This window comes from Calonectris borealis, chromosome 5 (genome assembly GCF_964195595.1).
Source record: "Calonectris borealis chromosome 5, bCalBor7.hap1.2, whole genome shotgun sequence".
NCBI classification, from domain to species: domain Eukaryota; kingdom Metazoa; phylum Chordata; class Aves; order Procellariiformes; family Procellariidae; genus Calonectris; species Calonectris borealis.
The window spans coordinates 29,141,231-29,158,508 of NC_134316.1; the positions used below are offsets into that span (position 1 = coordinate 29,141,231).

At 42.0% G+C, this 17,278-nt stretch overlaps 1 protein-coding gene and 1 long non-coding RNA gene across 6 annotated transcripts in view; one reads left to right on the plus strand and one right to left on the minus strand.

Annotated features, from left to right (window-relative positions):
- The window catches only part of LOC142082910 (signal recognition particle subunit SRP54), a 35,537-nt gene that overhangs the window by 2,696 nt on the left and 15,563 nt on the right, over positions 1-17,278 (minus strand). Inside the window, exons 1-4 of one of the 5 annotated variants that reach the window (XM_075151655.1) lie at positions 16,794-16,973; positions 9,389-9,565; positions 2,225-2,291; positions 425-522 (exon numbers count right to left, since the gene is read on the minus strand). In XM_075151655.1, the coding sequence (XP_075007756.1) occupies positions 425-522; positions 2,225-2,291; positions 9,389-9,565; positions 16,794-16,796 (345 nt within the window). In that variant the 5' untranslated portion in view covers positions 16,797-16,973. Of the gene's footprint in view, positions 1-424; positions 523-2,224; positions 2,292-9,388; positions 9,566-10,842; positions 11,704-12,853; positions 13,315-13,633; positions 13,813-16,793; positions 16,974-17,278 lie in introns of those variants that run through there. The other 4 variants (XM_075151652.1, XM_075151653.1, XM_075151654.1 and 1 more) reach the window with 4 other exon arrangements.
- Positions 13,917-17,271, plus strand: LOC142082913 (uncharacterized). Its single transcript, XR_012673890.1, has 3 exons — positions 13,917-14,620; positions 15,777-15,833; positions 17,166-17,271. It is a non-coding gene; the product is annotated as an uncharacterized LOC142082913 (long non-coding RNA).

Sequence of the window (17,278 nt, forward strand, 5' to 3'; positions counted from 1 at the left end):
GCACTGGCTACCTATCAGTCATTTCCAGGTATGGTTTAGAACAAATGGTAACATCATGTTCAATTTACCCCTAACACTTCGTTGAACAAGTTCTAGAGCTGGAAAGTATATTCCTAGCAGCCGCCTCTTTACAGCGTCCAGTAACCGCTCCATCCAACCTTCGCACACTGTTGACTTGAAAATGCATTGTACAAGCAAAACAAATAGAGCAGTGCTCAGGACCCAGCCAGTTCTAAGACTGATGAGCTGGCAAGAAAAGGCTGATGGATAAGCAAGTGTTAATCATGCGTCAAATGAAAACTGAAGGCAACCTGAAATAGAGGTTCTAAAACTTCACTTTAATGCTGGAACACAAATTTTTTAAAATACCAGGGAAGGCAAGTTGGGAGAAAAGGAGTGCAAGAACCCTATCTCACACACATACCTCTCTCTTCATTCTGTAATACTCATCAATGGCATATTGGTATTTTGGTGTGCTTATCCCCAGAACAGATGCAATCTTTTCCCCAAGGAAATCACACACTAAAAAATAAAGAGTTTACATACGATTAGTATCTAGAAGAAAATTCTTAAGCACAGTTTTATTTTAAAAGGTATCATCATCTTTCCTGAATGGTTTTCCATAGTCCTATTTCACTCAAAAGACAAAACCAAAATCCGCTAGGCTAATCTACTTACATATAATTATTAGCTCAATATACTAATAATCGTTCTTTAAGATAAAGACCGAACAAAAGGAGAACACACAGAAATCAATGAAAATCTAGATGGTGGTAGTGTGTGTTTGCATTCTACTCGTTTCAGCTTTGGATCTAAATTTGTTTTGCTAGGGTATCAGTTAAAGGCTTACCCTTTAACTGAACTTTAACTGAAAATTAAGGTGAGATAAAAATACCAACTGTATTGGCACTTCAGTCTAATGGTACCAGCAAACTAGAGAGTTATTTGTTAATATATGCACACTTCAAGTCAGTAGCAGTTTTAACAATGTTCTGTGTTGCATACTAATGGATTAATAAAATATTTAGGTTTCAGCTGTCTCAGTTTTCAAGTTGGAGGCTACATGCAGCGCTACTTTGCTAAAACAGGTAGCGCACAGTCAGAAGTATGGAACAAGTGGTGTCAGTCAGTCTCTTTACCATGATGATGGCTACAGCACTGGTTCTTCAGTAAAGGCAAGCAAGAAGTCAAATATATTGCACTTCAAATTGCAAATCTGCCCCGAGGATGCAAATGAGTTAGTCATCTTCAGGGAAAACAAGTTAGAAATTAGCAATTGACTGCTTCAATGAATATTCACAATAACTAATTTTATAGATATCCTGTTCCAGAGCTCTGTGCAAAAGACCAGTTCAAATTACAAATGTAAGAGGCAAAACTGAAGTGGGAAGAAGAAAGTACTAATCTTCAAATTCAAAAGAAGACTCCTGAAAAAAGGAAAGCAGTATCTACCTTTGTGTATGAAGAACAGATATGACAAGGAATAGAATTACACTGTACACTAGAGAAGAAGTCTTTCTAAAAATAAGGATAGGTTAATTAATAGAATAGATTCCAACAGTTTTGAAAAATATTCAAAATGAGGTGTACAATGAGAGAAATGCCACAATATTTGTTAAAAAAAAACAATAAACATACTTTACACCTTGGGAAGAACACAGACTAGGACAAGCATTTTTAAAACTTAACAAAATTTTATGAGGTCCACAGGTCAAATAAACTTCTACGCAGTGAGTTTAAGACTCTTGACAATAGTCTTATTTTTGTTTATTTTGTAACCTCAGAAGTCTGTTGTAAAGCACAAGACTAGATGTGTTCTTGGGATAATTTCTAGTTGTCGTCTTCATAAAAACTGTCAGTTTAGTTCCTCCAAACAACATTTTTTTCAGATAACATCACACAAAACGGTTTCATACAAAACCTAACAGAAAGCTGATATACTCCCTTGCCAACACCACCCCACCTCCATATGGAGAAAAAGGGGAAAAAAAACTGTTCAGGAAAAGGGTATTTTCTGTTCATTCTTCCATTCAAGAGTTGTTGATTGAAAGTATAAAAAAAAAAAACTGCCTGAGGCAAGAGAGTACGTCTACACAGATTAAAATACAGGTTCATTCATACTTTTGAAAAAACGGCCAGTAGCTCACAACGATGATGTACAGTCTGTCAAAGCAACTTTCAATATTCCATTACTGGTTTACCCAAGAATTAAATAAAACAATACCTGATAAGGTTGATGTGGCAACTCGCAGCATGTGAAACCACAAGTAGGGTCCCCATGTGAGCGTTGTCTGTAAGAACAAGAGTAGTATGAATATGTATAGCTGTACGTTCATGGCACACAATAACACATGCAAAAGCTCGAACAGATTGAGAAGAAAGATCTGCAATGTTTCCTGTTTGCCAGCTACCACAATATTTTTGCTTTAAAATAAGTCTAGACCATACATGAAGCAAGGTATCACCGTAAGATATAAATATAACCACACCTTACATCTGGGAACATTTGTTTCACCGGTTTTTGTTTCCCACTCCCAGACTTGGGAAATGACAAGCACCCAACTCAATCCCAAGGTAACTCCTATAACTAGAAAGACCTTTCCGTAATGTTCTGAATTCCATCAGGTCAAGAGAAGTGGGTTAACCAAGTAGTCCCTCATTACAACAATGAGAGAACTGCAAAAGACTGTTTAAAACCAAACCAAACCTTCAAAGCAAGGGCTGCTTCCAAGTATGTACAACCAGATACGAATTATCATTTGGAATTCCACCCGAAGAACAAAACCAGGAAGCATGAGGGAGGGAGAGAGTTACCGCAGCTCTGAGGCTGACAAGTAAAGGGCCTGGGGTGATGTGAACAACGAGGAACACAAAATGAACAAAACTGGACTTAAGTGGGGTCACCTCAAGCGCTTGCATGTAAGCGAGGAAGTCTCTCCGAAGCGCCTGCACACTAAGGCAGTAAACAGGAGGAATTAGAGATCTGTGTGCAGCTGCAGGGCTGGGATCTTGCTGGGATCCCAGAGGTGCGGTGGACGGCTTGCATGACTGGAGTGCTGCAGTGGAGGGATACAGACTCTTTAGGAAGGACTGGCCGGGAAGACAAGGAGGGGGAGTTGCCCTTTGCACGACTATGGTGTATTCACTGCCTCAGAGGAAGTACTGCAGCCTCCAGACAAATTGAGATACTTACACACAGGAACCTAAAGAAAATTTAGAAATTAATGGGCATACATACGCTATCCTCTTCACTAATGAAAGAGCCTGTATCTCTTTTAAAAATAAAAAAATAAAACAACAAGCCATGTAATAAAAAGGAGAAGGGGAAAAGCAGATTCCAATCTAACAGGGAAAGAGCTCTAGGCTTTCACTTTTGTGAAAAGGCGAACTCAAATTTCAGAGTGAACTAAAACATGTTTATAGTTAACAGTCTGTTGTATTCAGGCAAGCTCTTTACTCTACTGTAAAGATCTTTGTAGAGGCACTTTCCTTGTGGAAAGTAGCAATTAAAAGTGTCAGCTTTTATTAAATGAAACCCATTAGCTCCACTGAGTTATATATGTATTTGTAACTTGTTGCTAAAAACTGTTTGATAGTAACCATTTTCTGTGATCTTATTTAACAGGTATCTGTACAGGACAACCAGTATTATGGTAAATAATACAACTCCAGAGACTAGTTGGTATAGCCTCAGTACGCACATACACAAGCTACTAGACTTCAGTGCTTTCCAAGCACAGCCTCTACAAATCAGTGCAGCAAGAAATCGTCTGTCAAGCCAGAAACTCAAGTTGGGCAGGCTGAAAAAAGCCAGATGCTATATATTTTTGGCAGTGGGTATGGAAAATGTCCTGCCAAGATAAAAGTGTAAGCAAAACCAGCTGCTATCCTGCTTGCACAAAAGCACCTCCAGCTTGTTGATTACGCGCTCAGTTGGCAGACAGGCTAATGACAATCATTTCAGAGTTTGTTCAGTTGAAGAAGTCAAGAAAAGTGCTGGAAAAGCTTGTTGCCACAGGTGCAAATAATGGCATTGACGGGGCTCTGTACAATCCTTCATAACGAGGTGACGAGGTTAAAAAGCATTCACAGAGTGCGCAGGACAAACACGGGCCTGCTGTGCGGCCCTAAGCAAGAAGCTACAAGAGCCCCCTTAACATTTAAGAGTGAAAAGACAAGCTGAACTTCAACATGACAGAAGTAACTCAGACACCGAATATTCTACCATGTTTGTGGTAACACAAATGCAGGGAACATCTGAGGCTCGGCAGACAGAGGTTCTGTCTATTTCTACTGTTCCCCCACCACAATTAAAAACCAGTTTGGTATGTTAGGAGCACTTCTAAGTTCAGCTTCATGGAAACCTCTGCTTTCTGACAAAGCCCATCCGGACACTTCTTCACCCCCACCAAGCAAGGCTTTGCCAGTCTCCTCAATTTAAAAAAGGAGCATTCTTTCAAGTGTCTCAAAAGGCAACATAAAACCATGAGAGAAGCTACTTCACACAAATTCAAGGAGAAAGGAGATGGCTTGAAGAGTGAGAACAAGAGTAAGAACCAAGAACAACCAGGAACAAGGGAACACATCCAAGGAATAATCCTCCTTTCCCCCCCCCCCCCTTACTTCCTCAGGGTTAGTTTGGGTGGTTTCCCAGAGCACCTCGGAGACTGAAACAGGAATGGCGAACGTGAGGTGAGAAGAGGTACTGGAGAAAACCAGAACCGTTCGGTGATAGGAACAGGGCTGTTAGGCAACGGCTCAGTACAAACTAATCCTACTCCGTGAAGTAGCTTTAATGCATTCAGCAATACTGGAAAATGGGACCAAGTCGGGTCCTACTAACGTTCAGCAAGAACCACATACCCAGATACTATATGTCAACCTCCTTTGGCCAGAGAAGCCTTAATGTTTAAAATGTTTAAAATGTTTAAATGTTTAATGTTTAAAATGTTTAAAGTCTTTATTTAACGCAAGGACACAGTAATACTGTATTTCTTGACTGGAAACAAGGGGCAGTAGTATGAAACACAGGACACTGGTTTATTATAAGGGGACAGCATTTCTCCTGCCATCAGTCTCTTTAGTGTACGTTTCTACAATGCTTAATTATACTATCCAGCTATCCTGACTTTACTTTGTTGTTTAAAATGGAAAACAGCATGGTTATTACAACTGGGTTTTAAATTACAAAAATTCTTAATGTACAATTTTATTCCAAGTGCTGCATTTTAAGTAGGAATGAACATAATGGATTCAACCATTGATAAAACCAAGAGGGCTCTGGGTCAACAACAGAACATGATTTGAACTTCTGAGTGCACCATGTTCCTAAAAAATCCACATCTATATTTATTTTTGCCAGATTTCAGACCCTAATAACACTTGAACTTTCCAAAGAACGTCAGGTTTCTTTTTGCCAGAGAAAATGGCAAAATGAAGGAAAGAATAATTTCCTGATTTAAGAAAAAACAAATTGGGTATTTAAGAGTTAATATACACCACCAAATAGATACTTTTCCATTGTTTACTGTGCCAAGATGCATTTTAATTTAGTTTAATTATTGACTGGTCATTGCTATAATAGGTCCTTCAGTGTATGCAAAAAAAACCCTGTAAAACTGTGGCATCTAAGACAAGCCAGTAAAAACAAGATCAGAAACACACACACCATCCTCCATCAAAAAGCTTCTACCATATTATCAGTAGCTATTACTTGGTCAGTGACTATTTTTCTCCCTCATCTCCAAATTCTTAAAAGAAAATTAGAGTTCAACGGTCCTTAAGAGAGGACTTTTTGCTATTTGAAGTTAAGCTCCTTTTAACTATAGGATATCAAGATCATCTTCCTGCAAGAATGTGTTTCCATCTTTCTAACCACTGAAGATTAATAAAATTAAATCTCTTCTGGAGCTTTCTTGCAGAGATGTTCTCAGGATGAATTCTAAGGTTATCACCAACAGTTATATTGCTTACGGTTGTTCTGCAAAGACTTACACTCCACCTTCTGCCTACTCATGTAATAGGTGAATGCAACAAAGAGTTTATAGCAAGTGGCCCTCCAGGGATAAACAGAAAGATTATCTTCTAGAACAGGTTAGAGAAATTTAATTACTACAAAATAAAGTTTTGGTGGACAGAAGCAAAAGGACATTTACATATAAAGTGTAAGCATCTAACTTTTAGGACAGAATAGAAGACTCAGTTAAAATTAAAGCATTTATGTTATTAAAGCATTTAAATTTTAATTTGAGAACACTCAGGTAATACTGAATGCTATTATCTAAAAAATCCAGGGAAAAATTATTTAAGCATACCCTGTGTTCTGGATTCAACTCATTCTTAAAAAAAAACAAACCAAAACACAACAGAATGGACACTCCAGTCCAAGAATGTTAATGAAATGAGTGCTGACCTATAGAAGTATCAGAAGCATTGTTTCAAAGCAAAATTTAAGACCCAGTTCTTTTTGAGAATTTGTTTTGTTATGAGCGGCAGCAGTCCATCACACTGAGTGCTTTGGTTATCATATTAGCAGAATATATACATGTTACTTTGCTTAGTAAGAAACACATTGTCATTGTTTGCTTAGCTCGAAAACACAATTAAACCAAGATACTTACTGAAGACGTTTCCTTACAGCACGGCAAAATATTTGTTTCCTTAAACTCATTCAGAAGCTGCCAGGATGCCAATACCAGCTGAGCTTTGAAATTTCATGATGCAAAGTTTCTATTCAAAGTACTAAATGTGCTTTTTCTACAAATAAATTGGACCAGAAACAGCTATTACTTGCAACATACTTTTTTGTATCCCAACCGAGATAACAAGTTTTAGACATGCTGGTCTCAGAAAACTGACTATTTAATTGCTTTTATAGAAATCCTACAATAAAAACACTTTTAAGGCAGCTGTTGGCTAAAACATCAAAGCTCAGCTTGGACTAACATTTCTCCAATTGACTGGCTCAGCTGGGATACACAAACCATGCAGCAGATAAGCTAAACTTCACTTAATGGCAACCCTTGGTCTAATCAAGTTTATTCTGTCAAGGTAAAAAGCAATACATAGTAAGGCATACTGTGCTCCACAATAAACTATTCTGGTTTGGGAGGTCCTTTTATTAAAAAGTGTCATAAGAATTAAGGATTTCATAAGCTATAAAAGGAGAATAAAGCAATCTTAACTGTGCCATACAATATAATTTTTAGTATTTAGAAAAAAATCCGCATTAGGAAAGCAGGAGAATGATCACACTGCATTCCCGGCTGTTGCGCACGTTTGAGGGCTCTTTAGTTAAGTGTCCATTTGTACAGCATTGTGCATGTCTCTGGCTTCACAACACACATCAAGGCTCGTGAGCCTTCCATCACTGCACCACGGTGGAACTCTTCTACTGAGAGGAAATGGCACAAAAAATTATACCGATCGGGTCCCCTGCTAATTACAGTTGGGAAAAAATGTCTTACACATCCATGGATATCTGACATGACCTGCATAGAGGGGAATAGATCTAACTCTGAAGATACCTGAACATTACCATCATATTCAGTAAGTTTCACAGTTCTTGCATTTCTTCCAGTAGATCCTTAGGGAGAAAAAAAACCCCAACGCCAGCAAGGCAGCTTAACATCTACTCATTGTTTGTGAGTATAATACATTTATTTTCAATCGATAAACTTCAGGTGTATTTTATACTGATGATATCCTACCTGCTCTCAGGCTAATGTTACTTTTCACTGTATACAAGAACTGCCTAGCAAGAAGGAGATAGCCGTACCATCCAATCCATCCAAACCATCCAAAGCAACAGCTTCACCTGTGAATCCCAGCTGAATTCCCACAGTCTCACTGCAGCTCAGTCCTCAAACCACTTTTTTTTTCCTTCAAGATAAATAAATTTTACAGAGGGGAAAAAAAGAACTGATTGGCAGTCCTTCCCAAAGTAAACCCCTTACGATTCACCACTTCTAAAAGAGAATGAGCAGACAGTCAAACTCTTCACTGCAGTCCCTTCAACAAAGCCAAGCTCTCCCAGGATGGATATGCATATAAATAAATACAGGGCCTACTACTGTACAGTAAATAGAGAGCTTCAACCACAACATTTCTTAATCACAGATTCCCAAATGATGGTGCAGAAATCATTTCAACAGCAATGTCAAGTAGAAAACAGGGCACCGGTTTCCGCGCATCTGAAGTGTGGGAACAAGCAGCTCTACACCGGCATCTGCCTCCAGCGCGCAGCCAGGCAGGGCGAGCTGCTGCACACAGCAACGGCTCCCGGCGGCCCGACCGCACTCAGCACGCCAGGAAGGACCCGGCCGATCTCGGAGTCTCCACCTCCAGCTCAGTACAGGCAACCAAGCCCAGAGAGGGCCAGGAAGGGAGTCCTGCCGGCAGGCAGGGAATAGGACTGCAAACCCCATTTATTGGGGTAAGAATAGTTGTAGGACGGTAGAGAAAAGAGGTGGTTGGACACCAGTTCGTGGGGGTGTCATAAAAGAAACATGAGACTGGGGATGTGGAGAGATGAAGAGATGGATGCGGACCTTCTCTGGGACTGACTGTCGGAGGGCGGGCAGCTGCTGCCGCCAGTGCTGGCACGCACGGCTGCGAGCTTTGCAAATACACTATCACCACAAAACAGATTGTCAGGCACGCCAACAGAATAAAACAGATTATATATTTCATTTTACCTCTAAGTATAGATGCAGAATCATTCACGAAAAGGAAAATGTATTTTAGCAGTTACAATACACGCTATTGGAGACAGCTTTAATTGTCGAAACTCCACTTGAATTTGGAGCCATAAATGGAGACTACATTCACGGGTCGAGCAACATCTTAACAGCTTACAAGACAGATGAACATTGGACTAGGCAGGTCCTTTAAAACCTGTTTTTGATATATCATGAATTACACCAGTTTTCCTTTATTTCTGCAAGTCATCTGTTTCTTTCCCTTCTATACTCCTTTTAATTATATCAAGTTGCTGGTATGGCAACACTAAATTACAGGTTCAACTCTCCACTCTCACCAAACATAAGGAAACAAATGCCTTCCCTGCACGTTTTTTTAAACAACACTAGAAATCAAGGAGTCACCAAGCAAGTATTATTAGAGGGGAAAATGCTGGAGAGGACAGACTAGAACCGTGAAGAAATTAAACCCACTTCTAATTAATAGGACTACTTTAGTGGAGGAGGACGCCAGGATAAAACTTCTCCAGAATACTTCTCACAGATTTCTCAGTCCCCAGAGCCAATCAAATTAAGGGTATCTTTAATACTAAATACTAAATCAGATTTGTGACACAAAAATTAAAGTATAAAATGTGGGTAGTTACCCAGTAAACCAGAAGTAGCAATTTATCAAGTAAAATACCTACAGGATCTATAGGCGGCAACAGGTCTTTTTTCTCTTGTTCATCTTCCTCTTCATCTGTGCTGTATTCTTCCATTGTTTCTCCACTTGCAAAATGAATAACCCTCCTTGGAATTTTCTTCTTCTTTCCTATGACACCCAGCTCCACGTTCTCAAAGCCTCTATCTCCATTTGCAAGTTGCTACAAAGAAGAAAAAAAATCATTATCTCAAGTACATGCTTCTGGAACTGGAAAAGTTCCCCCTTAAAAAACTTCATGACATACTTAAAATTGATCTCTTCACTAAAAATAACAAAAAGGTAAGTGCCTTCACTTCAGCATGGACAGGCAGTATTGAAAACATCTATTCTGAAAGAGCACTGTGTTACATAGGAGTTTCTTAGTAGGACACTTTAAATAATTTCATGAGCACATAAGTGTTAATATTTAAAAGTATCGTTGGTTTTGGAATGAATATCTAGTGAAATTAATCAAGTAGTTCATAGGCTACAGCCACCTCTCTGCAAGCTTAGACAAACACCTCTAGCACAAAAGAGAACTGAATGAAGGATAACTAAGCAGCCAGGCTCAAGCTTTAAAAGGATGCATCAAGGAATCTGCCTCTGTGGGCTTGCATCAGCATTGCATAGTACAAGGGACCATGCTAAAAGAACAACACTTAGTTTTGTGGCTAAAGACATATAAAAAGAGAAGTACAACGTCTGGTTTTGTTCTTCCAGCTGCTGAATACTACAATGCAGTCTTTGGGTCACAAGCATTAAAAAAAATATACTTCTAGTTCAAAGGCCAATCAACAATTCTTTAGGCTAGTAACTCCTGCGGCCAGAGAATTTCAGTAAGGTTTTGTATTGTGTCTATCAAAACAGAACCTTCACCTTGGTAGAGCTTTTAGATACTACTGCATCAAATGCATAAAACTGTTCTGAAAACACTTGTGTCATGCAGAGAAGGACACAGAAGTCAGGAAATGCCAGCCACGTGGTTTTAACATACCATGCAGGTTTTTAAAAATGCACGAGCCCATGTAATTTGAAACCGTATCATAAGGAATGAGATGTGTGTATGTGTACACAGAATTCAGGTTGCATGAAATGGGCACATTCCAATTTTTGACTTCTTGCCTATGCAAACTTAATGGTCTCCACAGATCACAATTCAAAATTATTAATAAAAATACAGATTTTATCACATGGTTGTAAGACATCCCTTAATCGTTGCAAGCGCAGCATCACCATTCCCATCTCTCATGCTAGATTACATAAATTAGCTTTGCAACACAAACAGGCTCGGTTAAGCTGGGAAAGCCAGTGGGCACGGCAGAGAGGGGCAGGAGGGGGCCGTGGGGAGCAGAACGGCTTCCTTCATTCCAGGCAACTGATTTTTCTCATGCCCACATAAGAGGGAGGGAGGGTAAAGATCACGTGCTGAGCTCCACAGTGTGGAGAGGGAGCACACACACTCATCGTCTTTCCTAGCCCTCGTTCCACCGCTTCTCAAAACTGCAAGTCATTTCAGCTTCGCCTAGCATTTCCGTAGCTACCGTGGCACATTTGGGGAGTTTTCCTGGAAGAGCAGAGCAGAATCAAGTGGCAAGTTTTCAATGGGGTAATTCAACTGAAACAGCATTACATTTTCATGCAGAATTACGTTTTCATGTATAAAGACAAAACTGACTATCCAGGGCTCAGCACACTCTCTTGGCTGCCTATCAGCCTTGGGAACACAGCAGGAGCAGAACAGCAAAGCTACAAAAACACGAATGCTGGAAACAGTGAAACAACCTAAGCACAGGGAGCGCTCCTTGCTGCCGCCATAAAAGTGGGCACCACTTACTGCGCCTCAGTTCTGCATTTTTTGGAGCAAAGAGCACCACAGAATCAGCCTTTTATGAACATTTCACGCTCCTTTATTGGCACTGTACAATGATGCCATTTTTCATGTTTAGTCACAGTGCTGAAGAGCACTATTTCTTGCGACACAGCATCACAAATATTACTGTGATTAATAACAGCAAGCAGCATGAGCCTCGCCTACAAGCTCCTCTAAAGACACAGTCTCTTAGTCTGATTTTGGCTCATTTAACTCAAATGCTTCAAACATGTTTTAAATTAGAAAGAAATTGTAGTTAATATCTGAAGTTTTAAAAAGCAGGGTTTAATTCCCTGCACACCCATCCTACACTCCACTTACACTGCCTACAGTAAGCAGCTCCGCATAGCTGGTACTGGTACAAAGTTTCAGACAAATGCAGTAGTTCAAGACAGTAAGGATTCATCTAGGAACGATGAATCCAGTTTCCCTTAGTGATCTGGTTCAGAGTCCTAAATTATTAAATAAAATAATGCATGTCAGCTGTTGCTTTGGTTATTTGGTTGTTTGGTCAACAAACCTGGACGCGGGTTTTAGTCGTCACTGTAGCATTTGTCCTTTTAATTTTTACATGCACAACATCAATAAAAGCCAACTCTCCCAGCTGCAAGCAGAAAGTTCAGCATCAGTAAATTTTATTTATCTTTCCAAAACTGTGGCAAAGCAGATCTATTCTAGAATTGTCAGCTAAACTCACATTACAGCTCAAATGTTACAGTAGCTCCTGTTTGAGGCTTTCCCTTTTGATCTTCCTTTACAAATTTGATCTTCTTTTCCAATTCAAGAAGTTGTTACAAAGATCATTCTTCTAATCCACAGCTTTGGTCAGGTTGCCACCTCATTTTTTTTCCACAGGCTCGTCCCTCTCCAACACAGTATATGGGTCTTGAAAGACTCAGCATTTGTCTTAACCTCATGCCATAAAAGTATTCACTTTGGCTTCTATTCTGGCGACTATTAGACATGAAGGCCAGTCACCCTTGTGCTCTCGCCACACTAGCTAGCACTCTTAAGGTACTTGGTGAATGCTGTAAAGCAACTTCCTTTTTCTTTTAGATGCCCTCTTGGAATTTTTGTTGGCTTTATGGCACCAGTCAGGAAGTCAGCATCTGAAACTGCAGCTCCTTTTTTACCCTCTTTACACCCACTCTCTCATCTCACCCTTTGGTCAGAAACAGCGAGTGAGCTGGGCACGTTTTGATGGTGTTGGTACAATACCCAGCACAACCAAAATGCCAAAATAAATAAAGTACAACTAAGGACGAGGTGTGCCAGGACACCTGCAGGTAAGCTCGGGGAGCTCACACAACTAATATTACGTGACACAACAATGTAAAGTTTCATCAAGGAGAGGAAGAAGAAAAGCAGAAAGTAATACGGAGCGCAGAGTATTCACTTTAGCATCTTTTAATCTGTCAGACTCAGGTATCCTTATGAGAGCTTATGACTCAAAATGCCAAAGTCTGTGATGTCCGCTCTCCCTCAGAAAGATGAGTAATTCAGTTTGCACAGATCTACTGACCTGATAGTGCTAGCTACCAGAAAGCTGGTAATAGTTAATGAGAAATATTTCTACCCACGGTATCTTGCCTGCCTTACCGATTTCATTTGTGTTACTATTTTTGGCTAGGTTTTTTTTGGAGGGGTTGGGTTTTTTTTTTCATATTGCTTGACTTTCCACTCTTGTGTTTCAACTGAAATTAAACAGCACGAGTCCTTCTGAAACAGAAGACAACAGAGTCAGAGGACGTCTGTAAGAAAAGACACCCTGAGAACAAGGCTCGGAAAGGCACCATAAACGGCGAAGGTGCAGCGCATAAAAACACTCGCCGTGAAGCCGAGGCCACGAGGGACGTCTGTGGAAAGGGCAGGAGAGCTCGCCAGGTTACAGCCCCACTGGGAGCTGGCGTCCCCCACCATCTCCAACGCCTTCGCCAACTTGACCGCGCGCAGGGAAGCGGAAGCCCGTCTCAATTTAATATTTATCAGGCTCTTTGCAAGAGGCTTTATCTGCCGCCGAACAGGAGACACCCGAGACACGCGTGCCCGCCCTGCTGACTGTAATTACAGAGCGCTGGAAGGAAGGACGGGCAGACCGACCGCCTCCCCCCGCGGCCCGGCCCCCCACACCCCGCCACCCACGGCGGAGAACCGGCCTGCGCCGGGGCTCTCCCCGCTCCCGCACACCCGCCGGGGAGGTCAGGCCGCGGCCGCCACCCACGCCCTGACGCCCCGGCCGGACCCCAGCGCCGCCACCCGCCCCACCGCGGCCCGAGGGGCCTCGCCCTCCTCCGGAAGCGGTCTCCGCCCGGTCGCCGCGGCGGGGCGGCCCCGCCGGGCGGGGGGAGAGGCCGGTCCGCCGGCGCCGGCCCCGCTCACCTGCTCAGGCTCCATGGCGCAGGCGGCAGCCGCGGGGCCGGCGGCGGGCGCGCAGTAGAGGGTGATGGCGGACAGCCCCTGCTCCATCCTCCCGCCCGCCGCGGCGCCGGGGGAGGGCGGCAGCGGGCCCGCCGCGGCCCAGGGAGGCGAGCAGCCGGGCGGCACCGCCCGTCACACCGCCCGCCGGGGCGGCGCTTGGAGCCCGCCGCGGCCTGCTGGGCCGCCGCCCGGCCCCCCGCCGCGCCCCGAGGGGTGGAGTGCCCCGCCGGGGCTGGCCGCGCTCGTAAGCCCCGACCTACCCGGGAGAGGCGCTCGGTGGGTCCTGCGGGAGGGGGACCGACCCGCTACCGGCCTCGGTCCTTTCTCTTCTCTCCGCAGCCCGGCAGCAACCGGAGCCCCGAGGGAGACCGGGAAGAGACCAGAGGCAGCCGGGCTGCCAGGCACAGCCATACCTACACACAGAAGGAAGCATAACCCCTCTGCAGAGAGGGAAAACTCTGCGTGTTGTGAGGAAATACACGCATCATCTTCCTAGAATATTGTAAAAATCTGCAAAATAATAGAAGAATGTTTTGAGAAGCGCATGAAGTTACTTGACAGTATTTGAGAGTCCTCCCTCGAAAGGGGCAGCTTGCTGAGCCGCTCAGTACCTAGTGTTGGCTCAGGCAATTCAGCGCGTTTTAAAGGACAAACCACAGAACAAGAAAGAAATGCAGACCGAGGGTGCCCCGGCCTCTGGGATGTGTCTGGGAGAAAAAACAGCGTTTAATCCCAGCAGGCAGGGAAAAGCGTTTGTCAGATAATTGGTTTGCGCAGCTGCTCCAGCAGAGAGCTGGGAGCCCTCCCCCCGCCGTCTGTGCTGGGGCCTCCTTACTGCCGGTGGCTGCCAGGGCTGACCTAGGCAAAAGGCACAGTAGCCCATGCCAACTACTGGTGAAAACAACTGGAGGTAGAAGCGTTTGAAACATCTCTTTTATGGGATGAGGAGTGAGTAATATTTTTTTCTTTTTTTTTTTTTAAAGGTTGGAGCTAATAGTTAATTGTCCAGCTCCTATCACACAGCTATCTATTGATCATCATAACTGTTTCCTCTTAGTAGGCTGCTCAGCAGAGAGGCTTAAGAAGTTGCCATAAACTACATGCATCCTTTGCCCTAGCTGCAATAAGAGCATGTTTATATTTGAACTGTTGTTCAAATATAGCCCTATGGGTAGGATTTTCCTTAAAAAGGCAGCAAACTGATAAAGCATGCACCAACAATACATGATTATTCCACAGCTGGTAAAGGTCTTACACTTTCACAGAAGAACCACCATCTTCCAAAAAAGTAAACATATTAGTTTATATATTAGTGTGCCGGATGCAAAAAACTTACTAACATCCTGTAACCAAAGAAAAGGGTGACTGCAGGATGTCACTGATTTTGAAATAAGGGTGCACTTCTAAAACAGAAAGAGTTGAGCGTACTTTGTACATTACTCTTTTGTCCACTGGCTCCTTCTAGTGGCCTTCCCCGGGCACTACAATTACCTAATTACCTAAACCCTTCCTTACCTACTTGATGCTCTCAATGAACTTCACTTAGCCATGTGTCCAGACACCAAAACAGCAGACAAACTTGTCTGAGCAGCAGCAAAAGCTTTCTGTAAGATACGCACAGAAAGACAGACCTCAGCCTTTTAAATATTTCCAGTGAAGTTTCTTTGCCTCTAACTTTTCAGGCTTCTTGTATGCCAGAGAAAACTTTTCTGCGGAACATGGTGAGATTCTATAGAGGACAAGTACAAGATGCCTAACGCAAGAAAATGGTGCTGGGAGAGTTGTTACTCATGGCACTTGCTGGCAGTGTTTTACATGGCCTCTCCTAGTGTGATGCAATTGTCTCCGATTCAGAATGCCAAATTGAGATAACATACAGAACATGATAGCTTCTGTTCTCCTGCAACAACTTTAGGATTTTCTTCTACACATTGTGCTCTGCAGGATACACAAACATAAAAATTATTGCCCACACTTCCTGAAATTGTTGTTCTCCTATAAAGCTATGAGAGAATTTTACAGGTGCTCCTATACAGTTGAACTCTCCTTTTAAAGTGCCCCCAACATGAATCGGTTTTGTTTGTTTGTTTTTTTAAAACTTGAGATCTTTAGGCAATTATTCCAAGCAGGCTCCGAAGTCTTTTCTACCTGGCATGTTAAGGTAAGAGCAATATACTGCTATTTGTTTATTCCAGCATATACCTTAGAAATAACAATTAACACATCTTATACTTTAAAGGAAATGCTTTCTGAACTTGCCCTTGCCTCTGCTAACACACAGCTCTCTTCCCGTCTGGTAGCAGTCGTAGTAGTTTGGAATGGTGAACTAAAGACTACAACTAAATGTATGCAATGAATTGAAAATAGAAGGAGTTAATTGTTGGTAGCTTGACATTGTGACTGAGCCTGTGCAGAACCACAGTGCTTCACTGTTCATCCTCAACATGCCTATTCATGTTTGATTTCCATCAAAAGCATTCATCTCAACTATCCACTCTCCCCTACTGATGCATTCCAAACCAAGATTTATTTGCTACTCTTTGCTGCATGGTTTTGTACATTGCATTGGTTTGTACTGCTCCAGAACTGAAAATACTATAAAAAAAGATAAACAGTTTTAGTAAACACACACCCCTTCAGTAGCTGAGGACAGCTCACCCACAAGCTGGTGATACGCAGGACTCATTTTTTTGTCGCATTTAAAATACTAAGATCCAACTTAACTGATCCTTTTACAGACTAACGCCATGCATAAAATGCAGTGCTGTAGGTAAATGGCATACCTGAAGTTTTCTCAGCATCCTCCATACATTGAATATACATACCACTAACGGCGCAGAAAATATTTCCACATTATAAAATAAGTTACAGCATGCCTTATGTTTTATTAGTGCAAGAGCATAATTACCTATATAAGCTATTCACTGTCAGCTCTGTTAGCTGCCACCTTCTCAAAGAACTGGCTGACAGAGGGACACATTTGTTTTAATTACTGCATTTAATTTTTATCTTATCTAAGCAACAGAGATGGGTGTCCATTTACAACCCAAGCACTCTGCAATACATTAAAATAAATTCATAATATACCCTCTTGCCTTAAGATAAGGGTGAAAGATCTTACCATATTTGTCAAGATGTATGTTGGATTTCAAGGTTCATCTGGTCTACCTAGTTTCTGAAGTGTGCCTGTAGACTCCACCCTTTTGAGATCAACACAGTAAACTGAAATATTAAAAGAAGAAATGCTATAGGAAATTAAGATAAGATTGTAGCTGAGTTGGAGCAATACATTCTGTCAGATACAGCTATCTGTGTCTGTTTTATTTTAAATTCAGTACCAGCACAGAATTCTATCTAGTATATATTAGAAACTACCTCCATATCAAAAGAACTGCTTCACTGGCAGGCTGGTATGAAGATTATCTTCAGTATATGAGACAGCTTGATATCTGCATACCTGTATGTTTTTAGTCACTTCATTCTTTCCATGTAGGGAAAGAACGATAAAATTCTGGAGAACAAAGTTTTGTACAAACCTGAGCACAGCACATCCACCTTCTAAAAAGGCTCCAAGAACACCTGAGCAGCAACAGCACATTTCAGATA